At 44.9% G+C, this 15877-nt stretch overlaps 1 protein-coding gene across 4 annotated transcripts in view; it reads right to left on the bottom strand.

The window, feature by feature from the left end:
* Window positions 1-8454: 8454 nt before the first annotated feature.
* Window positions 8455-15877, bottom strand: part of MAMLD1 (mastermind like domain containing 1) — a 244035-nt gene continuing 236612 nt past the window's right edge. For all 4 annotated transcript variants that reach the window (XM_077186220.1, XM_077186219.1, XM_077186221.1 and 1 more), the window contains 3 exons: window positions 12245-12391; window positions 10897-10978; window positions 8455-10635 (listed from right to left, as the gene is read on the bottom strand). In XM_077186220.1, the coding sequence (XP_077042335.1) occupies window positions 9617-10635; window positions 10897-10978; window positions 12245-12391 (1248 nt within the window). In that variant the 3' untranslated portion in view covers window positions 8455-9616. The remainder of the gene's footprint in view (window positions 10636-10896; window positions 10979-12244; window positions 12392-15877) is intronic.

The raw sequence follows: 15877 nt of genomic DNA, 5'->3' as shown, positions 1-15877 counted from the left end.
CCTATTTCTGCCTAGCTTTCCCCTCAATTAGCCTAATTGTTTCTTTATCAAGTAACATGTCACCAAATAAAACACATAAAGCACCCTAAAAAAAAAATCTTCCCCTTTCTGCTTGACTCACAATAGCAATAAGGTGAGTTATATAAGAGGTTTCTTGTATTTCTGGATCCTGCGACTCCCAGGGGCTGGAAATAGCAGTTGTATTTTGGGAAGCACTTTCAGAAGCACTGACTGAATACTTGTTATTGTGATTTCAGGCAGATGATAGCTCCCTTTTGGATACCTGGGTTTGCATACACAGCACTGCTGTCACCAAAACCTGGCACTTGGCAACTGATGCATACAATATATACCTGTCTATGTGTATGTACATAAATACACACATCTGCTGTCACACCAGACACACACTGGCTCCTTGTCTTCAAAGACAAGGAAAATCAGTATCAGGTGTGTGTTGATCCTATATTTATGTAGGAACCACCCCCTACATTCACTATGTAAATATTAGAAGCAGTTAGTACGTTTTATAAACATAGAAATAGCTGCATTTCACAGAAAGGCAAACTCATTCTCACATGTATCATACCTAATTTGCATAGTACATAAAGGTTTTAAGAGAACTGGAGTATTTGGATTAGAAGAACCAAACAAATTGAAGTTAGTAATATCCACTGAATTACCTGATCTGTAAGTGGAATTAATCCTAGTAAAACAATGCTACAAATTAAGAGAAATAGAAGAAAATCTTCTTAAAGCAAATAGGACACAAAAGCATAAGCTTCCAGTACACTTTCTTCTATTGCAAACTGCAATAGAAAATGATCTGTTAAATGTATAAATATAGCTTGTAAAAGAGAAGGACTCTTTAGACTAATACCTGTTAAGTGCTTTGCTTTTGCTCTGTGCTCTGAAGTTCTGTGAAGGGCTGAGGTTTCATTCAAATCCTGAAAGAACTCCAGTGACACAACTCAGGCAGCTGAGACTGCAGGAGTGAAGTGGTTTAAGTTAAAACACCTTGTAAAAGCAGAAGCATCTTGGAATCAAACAGTTTTATCAGGGAAAAGAAAACTCTGCAGGATGGACCCCCAAATACCCCCCCTCCTATTGTCAAGGTCCATGCATGTGAAGGTTTAACATCTGAAGCTTTTACAGTAGTGTCTGAATCACTCACAATTCAGCATGTAAGAATTATTTTAAGCATCATTTTTAGTATGTGAATGAGTGTGACAGAGACAGGCTGTCACAGCAGAGTTAATACATGCTCCATTCAGAAATACTCTTTGTTTTATAGCTCAAGAGTCACTGCAGCTGATAGGGCAGGACAGGAAGCCAGCATTTCCTACTCACAGTGGAATATCTGTGAATTTTGAAAACACAGCACAGCCCCTTTCAGCTGTCATCCCATAACAAAGAGGAGGTAGCTTCAAAATTCAGACAAGCTCCAGACAGCAGATTGCAGTTGCTGAATGCAGAGTCCCAAGGTCACAGACCAGCTACAGAGCCTGCAAAAGATCAGCATTTTGAAAGCCTTTTCTCTTTTGAATAGTGCATCCATTTAGATCAGATCATATTTTTGTTTTATTTCCATGATAGTATTTGCTGTCATATTGTCAACAGCAGTGCACCATAGGCAACCAATGGTGGGCAAGCTGTTTCAGGCACCACTGCTTACCAGAGCTTTACTGATTTCTGTTTCTCTAAAGTCCATGTGATCCAATAATTTGGAAGAAATTCTTCACCATCAGGTGTTAGTGATGACTTTCTTGTTGGATTCAAGCCTCTGTCAGCAGAGGCTGCCAGTGCATAGCTCAAGGAACTGAAAGGACCTTTGAGTTCTCCAAAGTTCATGCTTTATTGATTCTGGTTTAATTCAAATTTTCCTTTACCATGTTTTATAGGCAAAATGGATCTAATCTTGTTATTCTGGGGTGTTAATCTTTATAATGAAAAAGAAAACACACCACCATAGTCAGTTTGCTTAAATATGTCATGGTGGGAAGAAGAGAAACTGGGTTTCAAATGCAGTTTTCTTTCCCATTGTTAGAGAAAATTACCATTTATGGGCAGGATTAAAACCAACTGGCATTCATGGTGTTAGCAGGAACATTCACTGCAGCAATCAATGAAGATCTTTCTCTTTAGTCCTGTGGGACCAAGGGTCATTCCTGTGGGACTGAAAAAGCCATACTGCTGTGGATCATTTGGCCTGGCACATCTTTACACTCTGGTGAATAGAAGAAAATAATTTTATTATGAAGCAGAATTTCTTTGGTTGCTCTAATGAGTGGAACAAACCCTCTCACAGCTCTGCAAAATCACTGAGACAAGTGGGGTCTCAGCAGCCCTGAATATCACATCAGATATAGGTTCTTCAGACAATTAGCAAATCTTCAAGCAGCCACCTGAAAGAAATAATGGCTTTTATTGGAGCTAATGCAGTCATTTCTTCCATGAAGCTTCTTGTGAATAATTCTTGCTGGAAAAATTGTACACGATTTCTTTTCATTTATATTTTAATGCAATTTATTATACAACAGTGACCCTCATTCAGGGTTCAGAAGATCAGAGCACTTAACAATAATCTTCACAGCACTTTTTATCTCCAGCTACAGCTTACATTCACAGCATGAAAAGAATAAGAAGTTAATGTACCAAATCAGGTCTCTGTGTAGCAGTGTTAATCTCAGTGTTGAGCTATTATTTATTAGTAGACTTATGGTAGCATCTAGAGACTAGGGCCTCATTGTTTGGGCACTGCATAAAATACACAAAAATACATTAAAGAATATATTTGCTCTCTAGGATAGCTCAGAGTTTAAGTTTGTGGATGATTGCAGGATGTGGACAAGAGGTACTACAGCCATAAATACTGCCACAGCCAGAGGAAAAACTTCTCATGCTTATTGTAGATGCTGACAAGAGGAATAAAATTACCAATTGACAGACAATTAAAATGGAAACATTATTCTGGGATCAGACTTCTAGGTGCAAGAAGATGAAAAGAGTCTCCCTGCCTGATTTCATGCCAGGACAAGCACGGATGCAGATGGTGTCTCACTACATCTTGGGTACATTAATGATCCATTAGAAGCTCAAGAGGTGTCAGATTTGAGTTGCAGGTTTGAAGCAGGAGTAGGACTCCACCTGCCTTCAAGATGCACAGGTGGCACTTTTGAAGAGTTTGTTGGCAGGAATATTGGCCAAGGAGAGCGACCTGCTCACGTTTTCTGTGTGAGCCCAAGCGCTGTGGCAGGGCCAGGTGTGCCACATCACAGAGGTGGGAACAAGGTATTGAGTAAAGCAAAGAACTTGCTCGGAATAGAGGTGAAATCCATGGCTCATCCTCCACTGCCCACCTGCCAGGCTGCATGCTATCCCTGCCACAATTAGCCAACTGACTCTTTAGGTTGGAAAATTGAGACACCAAGGGGCCTGACTCACAGCCTGTTTTTACCCACAACAAGCCATACAGAAACAACCAGCTTTTCCTCCTGGACCTACCTGTGGTAACACACAACCCACTTCCCATGAGATGTGGCTGCTAGTCCTGCTTAACTACACTTGAAAAATCCTACTGGTGTCTGCCTGCCTCATTAGGCACCTAAATATCTTTGGGATTTGAGTCTTGAGCCTTTTGTGCCTCATGGTCCCCCACTGCTAATGGACATCATCAACTATCCTGAAAGAGCACAGGAAAACATATATATTTATTAAGGATTGTAAGGCTCAAACAGGGGATTAATGGGAACTGCTTAGGCAAATAGTGCAGTCAACTAATAGGTGAGAGAGAGTAGTAATTTATAGGCTGAGACAAGGAAAGGAACAAGGGACTGCCAGGTAATTCTCTTTCCCTGGCTGCCATACAAAGCCAGCAGAGTTGACAAGGAGCAGTCTGTAAACTTGAAACAAAGCATGTTTCTGCAGCTCCATAGCCAAGCACAGCTCTATATCAGCAAAACAAAAAAGAGATTTCACAACTTTATAGCTTTGGGCTGGCTCCCCCTCAGGGAGTGAAAATAGGCCGGTCTCACCACCCCTGCTACTGCCCCAGGTCTTGTCTGTCCCAGTCATCCATCAAACACAGCACAGCTCCAGGACAGGGAACCCAGCAGGGTCAGCAAACATGTCTTTTCACTCCTTGAAAAGGGATTAAGGCAACACCAGAACAATTAAAATATCCTTTTTAAATACAAATCCAACTTTAAGCTTAAAAGGGCATTTCTTTTTTCTTCTCCAGCCAAGTTGGTTAAATTCATTAAATTGCAGCATCAAAAACCTTGATAAGGACAAAAACAACGCGATGCACAAACCTCAGGAGCTTCTCAGTGGTCTTTGGCACACGTTGAGAGTGGCAGCAGGGTTCAGCCATGGGCCCTTTGGGCTGTGGAGACAAACCACTGCTGTGGCAGGGCGTTGTTTTAATCAGCACACAGCTGTTGTGAGATTGATACTCACTTCCAAAAAACTTAGAAGGTTTATTATAGCCTTATCAAAGAACAGAAGACTGAATAGAGACAATTGATAGTACAGCCACAGGAGCAAAGGATTCCACTACCATGTGCTCATCCACACAATGGATGTTCTGCCCTTAAAAACCTTTAGCCCCTCCCAAAGCCTTGTCAATCGACTCCTCCTTCGCTGTGCAGGGGTGGAGTTCACTTTCTTACATCTTACACCTGGTTGGAGCCCAGGAGCTGACCCTCCCAAATCCCCAGCTAGCCAGGCCATCCCTGATAACAATGCAAGGGGGGGAAACACAACTGTACATCTACAAAACTTCTCTTAACATGTACATAATATTTCCCTTTAAGTGTGAGAGTCATTACTCATCTATAGCACAGCCATGGCTGTGATTAACTACAGCTCCAGTGGTTTCAGCCTGACTGCTTTAATAACCTGCCTGTCCCTGGTTTCATGCAGGATTGTACACAGGAGGCCTCTTGCCCAGGCAGAGTCTTAAGTTCTCAGGAACTCCTGCATCTGCCAACCAGTACTTCTGTTTTACCTTGCCCAGGAGAGACCCTCATTGGTGTTTAAAACATCTCACTTTTTTCTAGGTTTTTTGTTTGTTTGTTTTAAATTTGCTATCTATCTATCTATCTATCTATCTATCTATCTATCTATCTATCTATCTATCTATCTATCTATCTATCTCTAAACCTGTATCTATATATCTCTATTTATCTATATCTATAGCAGGGAGTAGAAGGAAACAGGCCTTAATCTGGAGTTTAGCACCAGAACCTGAGCTCAGCCTGGGCAGTAGCTGTCTGGGCAGATGTGCCAGGGCCGGTGTCCCCCCAGGAGCGTGTGTCACCTGCCTGTCACCTGCCTGTCAGTGCAGATGGCAGCAGCAGAGAGGCAGAGTCTCATTCCTCCCTGTGTCCCTGCTGCCCTGCAGCACCAGCAGGGAGCAATTCCTCCCTTGGGGCCACCCAGCACATCTGTGGCCTCTCCCACCATGGGGGTCATCCCGGCAGGACCATGAGACAGGTGCCAGCTCCTTGCCAGGTGCTTGCTCTGCTCCCAGAGAGGTGTAAATCAGGGGTTACCCTGCAGCAGGCAGTGGAATAGCTCCTGATTTACAACATCCTACACAAGAGGAGAGCTTGACCTTACACTTCAGCATCAGTGCAGCTTCCTTTGTTGAAAGCTTCTTAAGACAGACAGGTAATCAATCCTGGAGAGCCTCTGAGCAGCAGGGCTCAGGTTCTGCATAAGTCAGGGCTATGCTTCCCAGGGAAATTGTCTGATCCAGGCTCCCATGACATCTATTCCTACTGTCTAATAGGAAAGAGTGTGTTTTTCTGTTTTTCCTTTGTTAGAAATAGGCTGCTTTAGATTAATACAATCCACAAAGAGAATTTTTCCATAGTAAGTCTGGCTTACCTATGCTACTAATCTTTCAGTGAGAGAGGCTTTCAGTGAGCTCAGGTCTTTGGAAATTCTGGACTTTATAGGCATTTGATGTTATTTTAGAGTCCAAGAGGAAAAGCTTACTGCCTTGCCTCTGTTTTTTCATGGCCATAATTATGAGGGCAGTCTGGTGACGTAACTTGTATGGAAAATAAATGATGGCATTCAACAGTGAGTGCTGTCAGACACTTCGTTCCTTGTAACTATTTTAGAAATCCAAATTCAGTTTGCACTGCCAGAGCACCACATGCTGCTCTTATTTATGTTTGTATAAATCCCATACTGTACCACTGCCTTCAGGAGATCTGTTGTGTGTTTACTCTGCATGGTGGCAGAATTTGGCTCACAGTGTAAGTCCATGCACATCTTGTGGGGTGATCTGCTGGTCCAGTAAATAGAGCAGGAGAACTGTGCAGATATGTTTAGTCCTACAGTTCACTAGCCCTTACTAGCTGTAACTATTTGCCTTAATGACACAGACTGTCAGAGTGAAGGCAGGAGTACACTTTGAGCATTTTCACACTTTAAACAGAGAGAAGAAAAGGCAAGGCAAAGTACAGACAAAGGTAGGGGTTTTTTTTTTTAAGAAAAGAACAGGCAATTAATTGTCATTAGCAGTTACTGCTTACATGAACTGACCCCAGCCAGGACTGCAGTGCTGGTACTCCAGCTGCTGGAATGTTTGTCTGTGGTCATCATGCCTTTGCCCTGACTTCCCTGTGCCTGTGCTGCAGCCCATGCTGACCCAGGGAGAGGCAGCAGCCTTGTGCTTGGGCTGCAACCCAAACAGGGCATTGGTCATTGTGGTTTTGTGCCAACTCCCCAAAAGACATGTTTACTAAAGAGTACTTACAAATACAACCAGCAAGACAATAATAATTATACTTAGTCCAGTTCTTCTTCCAACAACACCTCTGTGGCAAGGAAGGATCATCATTCCCTCTTGAGGCATGAGGAATGGGATATGGAGGGGTGAAAAGCTCTACCAGCTGAAAAGGTAAACAAAAAAAAAACCAGAGTAAAAACAAGTGCATACATAACAGAGGTACAAGATAAACTGTTTTACAAAAATTCTGTTGGAAACAGTTGGCTTTTGAAGACATCCTCCCCACAGCGTTTCTAACCCAAATCATGCAGAACTGAAAAGATGAAGTGTGTTTTGACACAAACAAAATGAAGAACGAAAAGGGGACATTTTTGTTGTTTTTATTAATATTCCCAAGAGGACCATGTGGGCAGGAGCCTTCTCTGCCATCAGTGGCTGCTGTGCTGCCAGCCTGGAGGGCTTGAGTGCCTCTGGATCCCAGTCCTGTGTCAGACCTGCCACTCCCTGAAGCTCCCTGTGCCCTGGCAGGACACAGCTCACGACAGAAAAGCTGCTGAAACGGTGCCAATTTTCACAGCCAAACAAACTCACCTTTGTCCTCACCACAGACTCACCCATGGGCATTCCTCCCCCTCTCTGCTGTCCAGAGGCAAGTCAGCATTTCTGCCTTACTCAGACACTTGCTGAGTTCTACAGCATATTTTAGGCAATGCTTTGGTTTTCTTTGCTGGAAAAACTGGATTTTTTTGTCCTCACCCTGGTTTCATACAAGTACACGTCAAACTGGAGATGAAGCTGGTTAGGGATCATTCCCCTCAGAACCTCTGGCTCTGTGGGATCTGCCTTTGTCACCAGGAACCCCCAAGGCTCTCTGGCAAGCCTGGAGTGGCTGTACCCAGGGAGGTCTCCTGCCCACCAGCAGCAGCAGAGCATGTGCCTGGCTGCTTTAAACCCTGACTGTCCCCTCTCATTTTTGACTTCAGGAGTTGTTTTCTGCCCTTTGGCTCTGGAGAAAAGGCTCCTGGAAGGACCCACTCAGGACAGGAACCCTTGCCAAACCCCTCCCTCCAGCAAGGAATCTCCCCAGGAGATTTCCCCAGGCTTTCAGTGCCCACAGTGTGCCTCTGACAAAGGGCAGCAACAACACATCTCCACCAGGAAGCTGGGGAATCTGGCTCAGTTAAATGGAGGCAATTTTACCTCCAGATTCTATTTGTGCATTTATTTAACATTGCTAAAGTTTTCCTGTTCTTTCCTACCCCTCCAAACTCAGCCTGGCCTCCCCCAGGACAGGCACCAGTTCTCCCATAAGACAATTTCTATGTCAAAGGAGTAACATTCTGTACCCATCACTGCCCTTGCAGGTGTCACAGAATGAGCAAGGTCCCCTTCTCACTGCCTCACACTTGGCATTTACACACAAGAACTGTCACTTAAATAAACATGGTGCTATGTAAAAAAAACCCCAATAGAGATTAATTTCACATTCACCTATAATTATACTTGAAAAGGACAGTGGGCCTCAGTAATCCCACCTTAAAATAAAATTAAAGCCTGCTTAAACTCTCTGTCTGGCCCAGTGCTCCTACCAACAGCACACATGCATTTGTACATGTTATTAGATTGATGTTGTAGCATCCTGGACAAATCAAATTAATTCAAATATCTGTGGGTACAAAACACTGTAGCTGAAAAATGAGCACATAAAGATATGCAATTTTCCCCTGGCAGTTTATTATGGTATGAAGAAAAAAACATTCTGTGCTTGAAGCTGACGTTATATTACAAATGTATTGCGAAGTATGACGTGACTATTAAAATATGATTACACAAAGTATGAACATTTTAAGAAGTTTACAGTACAGCGAATCTTTTATAAACAGACTCTTAAATATACAGAGGACAATAGTAGCTGACAGAAAAACATCAAAAATTAACTATTAATGTTTGTAGACTTTCCCCCTGAAAAAAGTCTTACATTAAAACAGAAATTATGAAAAGCCTTAAAACCAGGAACAAATCACCTGTACACTACAAATATACATGGTAGAGGTGCACAAACCAGAGCTTCCTTTTTGCTGAAGGGTTCAGTGGCTGGAAGCTGGGCAGTGCCTGCCCAGCACCTCCTGTCCCGCGTGGCCACCATGGGCCACACCACGCCGAGCCTGCGACCCCAGGCACACAGCATCAGCACTGAAGGTCACCAGCACACACTCCCTGCAGGACAGTGACCTACTGGAGTGTGCCAAGCTGAGAACATGCCCAGGATCTGGCAAATGGATCTCTGCAAGCAGAACCCTGAATGCACTGGGTGCCTGGATGGGACTTGTGTACCACGTTTGGTCTGCAAGACTAAGTGACAAAGGAATCAGCAGCTCCTTTTAGTTTGTTTTTTTTTTTAATGCAACTTTTCAATCTTTCCTCTTGATATGGGAGAATAAATGCCACATTTGATTTCTGCTTAGTCTGGTTGCAATGACACCCCTAGATCATGTGTTAAGTTATGTCAAAAACATAAGTATTTTATGCTGTAATACACAGTATTACTGAAACTAACAATATTATTTGCATATTTATAACAAGGTATAATGAAATCCCTATAATAAAACCAAAAGTTATGCTATAGATTTATTTACAAAGAGTCCAGCAAAGAAGTATAAATACTTCTACATTTAAGGTTTAGGAAAACATAATTTACAAAATATTCAAATATATACAGTCATCTGAAAAACTGCCAATATTAAACTTTGATGCAAGCAAAGAATTGGCTGAGTCCATTCCCTCTGTATTGAACGAGGCAGTGGCTTTCACGGGTCGTCTGTTCTGTTCAAAGCCATACGTGTGTTATTTACAACGAGGCTGCTTCTCTCCGAGCTAAACGTGTCCAGAGCTTTGAGCATGCTGTCCCAAAATGTCATCTATCATTGTCAGATTGTTCAACCACTCTTCGTCGTTGCTGCTGCTGCTGTTCTTCATGAGGGAGTCGAGGAAGTCGGTGTCGCTGCAGTTGGCAGGCATGATGGAACTGCTGTGCTGGGACACGAAGTCGTACTGGGGCAGCTCCGCAGCGCTGCTCATCCTGCTGAAGGCGTCGGGCTGGCCACTGGAGGGGTAGCTGGGCGGGCCCAGCCCCGGGGCAGGATTGAGGTGGTTAAAACCGGACACTCCTTGGGGCAACGATTTCATAACATTCATAGCTGGCAACGGTCCCCTGGTTAAATTGTGTCTCAAGTTCTGATTACTCATTGAGCTCAAGCCCTGGCCAGACTGTCCCATGCTCAGTTTCTGCATCTGCCTGACCTGGATGCCAGGAGCGATCTGGTTTGGTGGCACCACAGCCTGCTGGGAGAACGCCTGACCCGGTGTGCTCGGCCTCACGCCCTGCTTGGAGAACACCGTGTTCCCAGAAAACTGCTGCATGCTGGTATCCATTTGGCTTTGATTTGGCATTCTTGGCACAGTAGTTGGTGTCCACATCTGGGCTGATGAGTTGGGGTAGATGTTGGGGATTCTTGGCATGCTCGGCTGCCTCAGGTGTTGCTGTGTTGCAGAGTGATTTGCTAAGGAGCCAGAACTGAAGCCTCCCATGGGCATTCCCGGCCTCACAGTGGAGTGGCTGTGAACAGTTTGGCACCCCGAGTTCATGCCTAGTGAGTTCTGGCTGGGCCGCAGCGGGATGTTAAAGTCAGAATTAGGTGGGAAAATCCCCTGCTGCTTGCCAGGGTTGTGTGGAATCATCACCATGGTCCCGCTGCTCTGGCTGGCGGGGGCTGAGGCCATGCCAGAGCCCAGGGTGCTCTGGAGCATGGCTGGGTTTGACGGCAGCATGCGGTGGTTGGGCGGAGGAGCGGGAAGCACCTGGTTGCAGTCGGCAGGGATGGGCTGCTGCACGGCTGTGGACAAAGAGACACGTTAGCTGGTGAGCACAGATTCACCCTGGGAACATGGCTAAACCTTTAAAAAATGCTGCTCTTTCTTTTGCCTTGGGGGCTCCTCCTTTGTGTTCTTTGTAATGGGAGTCTCACAATATGTGATAAAATGCAAAATGCTTGTAATTCAGGGCAGAGAATCATTAAGTGTCTCTATTTAACCAGACACTAGGCCTTGGCACCTCAAGGATTTTCAGACCATTTTCAGGCCATTTCTTTCCTTACCTTGAAACTGGTTTATCTGCTGAGCTGCAAACAAGCTCCTCTGTTCAGATGTTACTCCCAGCATGTTTTGTCTCTGCTTTTCCTGGAAAACAAGAGGAGTAATAGTGAAGCAGTCTCTTGACAACCAAAAGAGCAGCAGATACTTGAGGTGTAGCCACTACCATTAACAACTTCTCCCTTTAGCCCTCTACTCTGATGAGACTCAGCCCAGACAGTTCATTCCAGACTGAATTTTAATTTCTCACATTCCCCTTCTTGCAGAGGTGTCCTGATGCCAGCCCAGCACTGGGAAATGCAACCTTCAGCAGATGCTGTGCCAGCAGCCAAAGGGGAGCTGGACAACCATGGAGACTCCTGTGTTCACCAGCCTATGAGTCAAGTGTGCTGCTGCTGGAAGCTCTGCCCAGCTGCACCATCCCCTTGGGTGCTGGGTGCCACTTCTAACCAGAACACAGGAGCCAGGGATCCACAGCAGGTGCTCCCTGAGCAAGGCATTGCTGGGCTAGTCCAGGTGACCTGATCTGAGTCTCCCACCATTTATCTCCAGAACCCAGCACTGCCCTCACATCCCTGCTGTGGGCAGCAGCTGTGACCTGGGCAGCTCTCTGGGGATGGTGGAGCTCCCCCAGTGTCAGAGAGGCCCAGAAAAAGCTGAAGCCAAGTGATGGCAGGGAGGCAGAGTTGGGTTTGAAAGGGAGTCTGATCAAGGAGCAGCACAGGACTTCATTGATGGTTTTACTGAGCTACTTCTCATCTCTTTTCCCATCCACAGATATGAATCTACTTGGCCCAAATCCAGTAGCACATTCAGAAAGTCAGAGGCACATGGTCAGAGCTGCTTTACCCAACTCATTTATGGGATTTCCCCATCCCAGCTTCCTCACACAGCCTGTGGCAAACCTCCTACAGGGGCCTCTGTTGCTAGAGACCAGTCAAGTCCTGGACAAACTGGAGCCTAACATCTGCTCTGCTAAATCCCCAGGGAACCAGAGAGAAAGGCAAGCATGGAGAACATCTCTCTGGGGCTGATTCACTTTCCAAGCCTCCCTTCTCTGCATCTTCCTTCCCAACTCTGTGGCTGACCAAAAATGACATCAGGGATATGGAGGTGACCAAATCCTTCCCTTGCATATGAGGGGGCAGATCTGCACTCAACTCTGGCAGGGCAGCACTTGGCCTTGGCCTCTCTTGGCTTCATGCTAGACTCACCACAGCCTAGTCTGACTCAGCCTAGCAATTCCAGAGTCACTCTTAGCGTTTGCTGACTGATGATTTCCTCATTCCAGCTAGTCCTGTCCCTCCCAGTGAGGTGAGAGCACAGCAGCCCACAGGGGCATTCACCCTGTACCTGCATCAGCTGCCGTTTCATGATCTGCTGCTTCAGGAGATGGTTCCTCATCGTGTACCCATTGACCGTGGCCGGTGCCGGCACGGAGCCGCCGCTCGGGATGGAGCCTGGCTCCTGCAACCTGGCAACGATGCCAGGGCTCTGATCCTGCCAAGAAAGAGGAAAAAAGGAAATTAATCTCATCAGGGAGGTACCAACAGAAGCCCTTATCCTCTCTACTGATGCCCTCTCTTCAGTTTTCAGCTGTCCCAAGGCCAAAGCACCTCATGGACTCACATGGCCCTGTGAGGACAGTGAGAGGTGGGGGAGTGCTCTGATTTCTAAGGATCAGCACAAGAAGAAGTGAGAGAAGCTAAAGGTTGAACCAAAATTCCTCGTGTGTTGCCCAAGGCCATGAGGACCCATTCACTACCACTGCTGTAGTCACAGGGCTGCCTGGCTGGCAGAAGGGGTGGGAGTAAAGCATCACATTTCTCACAACTTCTCCAACTGTTATACTGAAAGACAGAAGGAAAGGAAAGTTGCATCAGGGTAGGATTTGGCATGTGAATGTAGAGGAAAAACCTACAGGGAAAGAGCAAACTAAAGGCAAAGGAACAGAAAAGGTGCCACCAGACCTGGGACCGAGAGAGATAAGGAAGATGTGGGCCTGGGATTAAAGTGGTTCTTGTGGGTTTCAAGATCAGATGAACAAGAAGAGGTCACTGTGAAAGCAGAGAAGAACATACAGAAATGCAGGGTCAGGTCATGCCTAAGCACAAATCAGTAATAAATGCAGTGAGCCCTGCTCCTGCCTGGCACAAACCAGCCTCTTTCTGAGTCCTCAGTGAAAGATCCAAATTGACTTTGACAGCTGAGCTTTTGCCTCCAAAGAAAGAGTACGATGCGGAGGAGAGAAAAATAATTCACCAGAACATGATGAAGACACAACCCAAAATGGAAAAAGAATTTAAAAAATACTGAATTCTAAACATCTTAGGAGCTGGCAGGTACTCAGGGAAATACAAGAGAAAAATGAGGGAAGAAGTCAAGGCCTTGCTAAGGACAAGATCCCGTGAGTGCTGTACCCAGGAACAGCAGCACCAGCGCATTCCCCGTTCTCTGTTTTCACATCCAGCTTCTACATTATTTATGATGTATTGTTATTATTGGAAGGGAGAAGTATGTATATTATATCCAGCATCCTTAGCTGGGCCACGCTTCCTTTGTTTTCAGAGTGGAAGCCCACATCCTTTGTTTGAGAATCAATGTTATCAGGAGATAAGCAAGAAGAAAATGGTTGTTGCCTTCTGACATCTGACAATTAGAAGCATGCTCAGATGGAGAAAACAGGATACAAGCCATGTTTCAGAGGGGCCAGAAGGAAGCCTTGAAAGGCATTTGTCACCAGGAAAGCTCCTTGAGCCTGGGGCACCTTTCCACAGAGGCTTCACCATGAGGAATCATCCAACTCCTTCCAAGACATTCTTTCTAAGAGGGATTACCAAGAAGGTCACTGAAATTACTCATTTTTATGGTGCCTCCTTTTGTTGTAGCACTTTGGTCTATTATGCAAAAGCACAATTGATGAAATGTAAATGCCTGCTAGATAATTTACTAAAAGACACAAACCTGCAGCTCATCACTGCTCTCATTATCATTCCTATTCATGGGCAGTCTCGTAAGACTAGATTTTATTACTGGTGCTTTGCTTACAATTCTGCTGGACATCTCTCCTCCTCCCTCTTCCCTCCTACCCATTTTACTCCCTCTCTCCCACAGAAAGAGAGGAGGAGAGGAAAAAGTAAATATGATTTACTACAGATGTAAATATGAAAGTTCATTTTAAGCTGGCAGTCTGCTTTCATGTCAGACAGGATTCTGCAACCACAGTTAAGCTTTGAATAATGCAGATTGCCTCTGGGGGAATATTTGAAAGTGGAGAGATTCAGTTTGTGTACTCTGCACATGAAAGACGCTGAAATGTTCATACCACCAAAATCCCTGCCATCTATTCAATTTCCTCCAAACTTGTCTTGTGGTGCACAGAGGGTCTGTGCTTACTGAAGCAAAGGAGCTTTAGTGCAAGGACAATCATTCTGATGTCTTGCTCTGGGCTATTGCATTAACAAGTCATAACATAAAAGTCTTTTTTCCTAATCATGTCCACCTCGTTCTAATTTCTCCTAAACATCATCAAGAAAATAATGTTGATGTTTCCATATTATTAATGGTAAAGAAGTGTAAATCACATTACTAATTGCAGTTCTTGTGCTGTGGTGGTACAACTGCTTAATTATATGGGATTTTCTGCAGGCACCCTATAGCAATAATGACAATCAGCAAAGTTCATTTGCAAATACACTGAATGGGTTGCTGAGTTTTTCAGAGCGAAGTTGTATAACACTTAATTAGCCAGTAAAGAAACAATCTAGAGATATGCAGTTTGCTTTTGGGGAAATTAAAGACAAAATAACATAGCTGAGAAGCCAAAGAGTGAGTTTGAAATCCTGACTTCTACAAGTTCACGTTTAGGTTAAGACAAAAAAGAAAAACGGAAAGGAAAAAGTTCTCTCTTTTCACCACTAGTGGGAACTACTGTATTCCTGTACAATAAAAAACAACCACTCGCACGTCATGACTAAGAATAGCTATGGTGTAGTCTAAAGGACACTGCAATCTGTACCAAAGGTTAATGAACTTTAAACATTTTTCCTTTTCATCACTTCCCAAGAAAAATCACTTTCCTCCCCCTAGTAAAACCAAGCCAAAGCAGCCATAATCTTAACTCGTCTGTAGTTTGGTTTTATCCCATTATAAATCCAGGAAGACAGCAAAGAGAGGAGGATTCTGCTGCCAAAGCTGGGAATGTTGAATGTAGATGTTCCCACCCAAGGGTCCGTGTGGCTGAGCTGTGCAGTTACACTGGAGGGTGCAGAAAGCTATGGGAGGTTCTGATTCTTTGATTTAAAAAAAAAAAAGAAAAAAGAAAAAAAAGCATTTGCATGTGGGTATCCTGTTTTTTTTCCTCTGTTTTCCCCTCCCAAAACTCATAGTAAAATGGGCAGAATCCCTAACTAAATGGCATACCACACAGATCTGGAACTGGAGAGTGAGTTTGAGAACATGTGTTCCTGTTGCCAGGCAAAGTATCACAGCAGGTCCAGAGCTCCTGCAGCACTCCCCAGGCTCCCCAGTGGGGCAATTTCTGCTCAGAAAGGCCTTGGGGAAAACCACACAGTTCTGCCTTAGTATGTCATACCCTAGTTCCAAGAGCAGGCAGAACAGAGTCAGACCCCAGGCTTGCAGGCAGGTGCAGTGCTCCTGTCAGTGTTCAGGCACTGAGTGCCCCTGTGAAGGCCATGGCCCCTCCAGTGGCACCAATGCCCTGGCACATCCCCGCTCACCGCACCCAGCTGGGGCCAGCCTGGGCTGCTCCAACAGCCACCCAGGCACTGCTGCATGGAAAGGGTGCACATGGTGCCACTGAGCCCTGCCATGGACATTTATCAATTGACATCCCCCCAAAAATCCACTGACAAGCTCGAGCCCCATCACCTGAAAACGCAGAAAATGCACAGCTGCAGCAAGTAAGTGTGGAGATGAATCGTTCTGTGTGAACGTGGTTGATAAACTTCAGTCCTCAATACTTAG

This window comes from Agelaius phoeniceus, chromosome 14 (assembly GCF_051311805.1).
Source record: "Agelaius phoeniceus isolate bAgePho1 chromosome 14, bAgePho1.hap1, whole genome shotgun sequence".
NCBI lineage: Eukaryota > Metazoa > Chordata > Aves > Passeriformes > Icteridae > Agelaius > Agelaius phoeniceus.
This window is presented reverse-complemented; position numbering and strand designations above follow the sequence as displayed.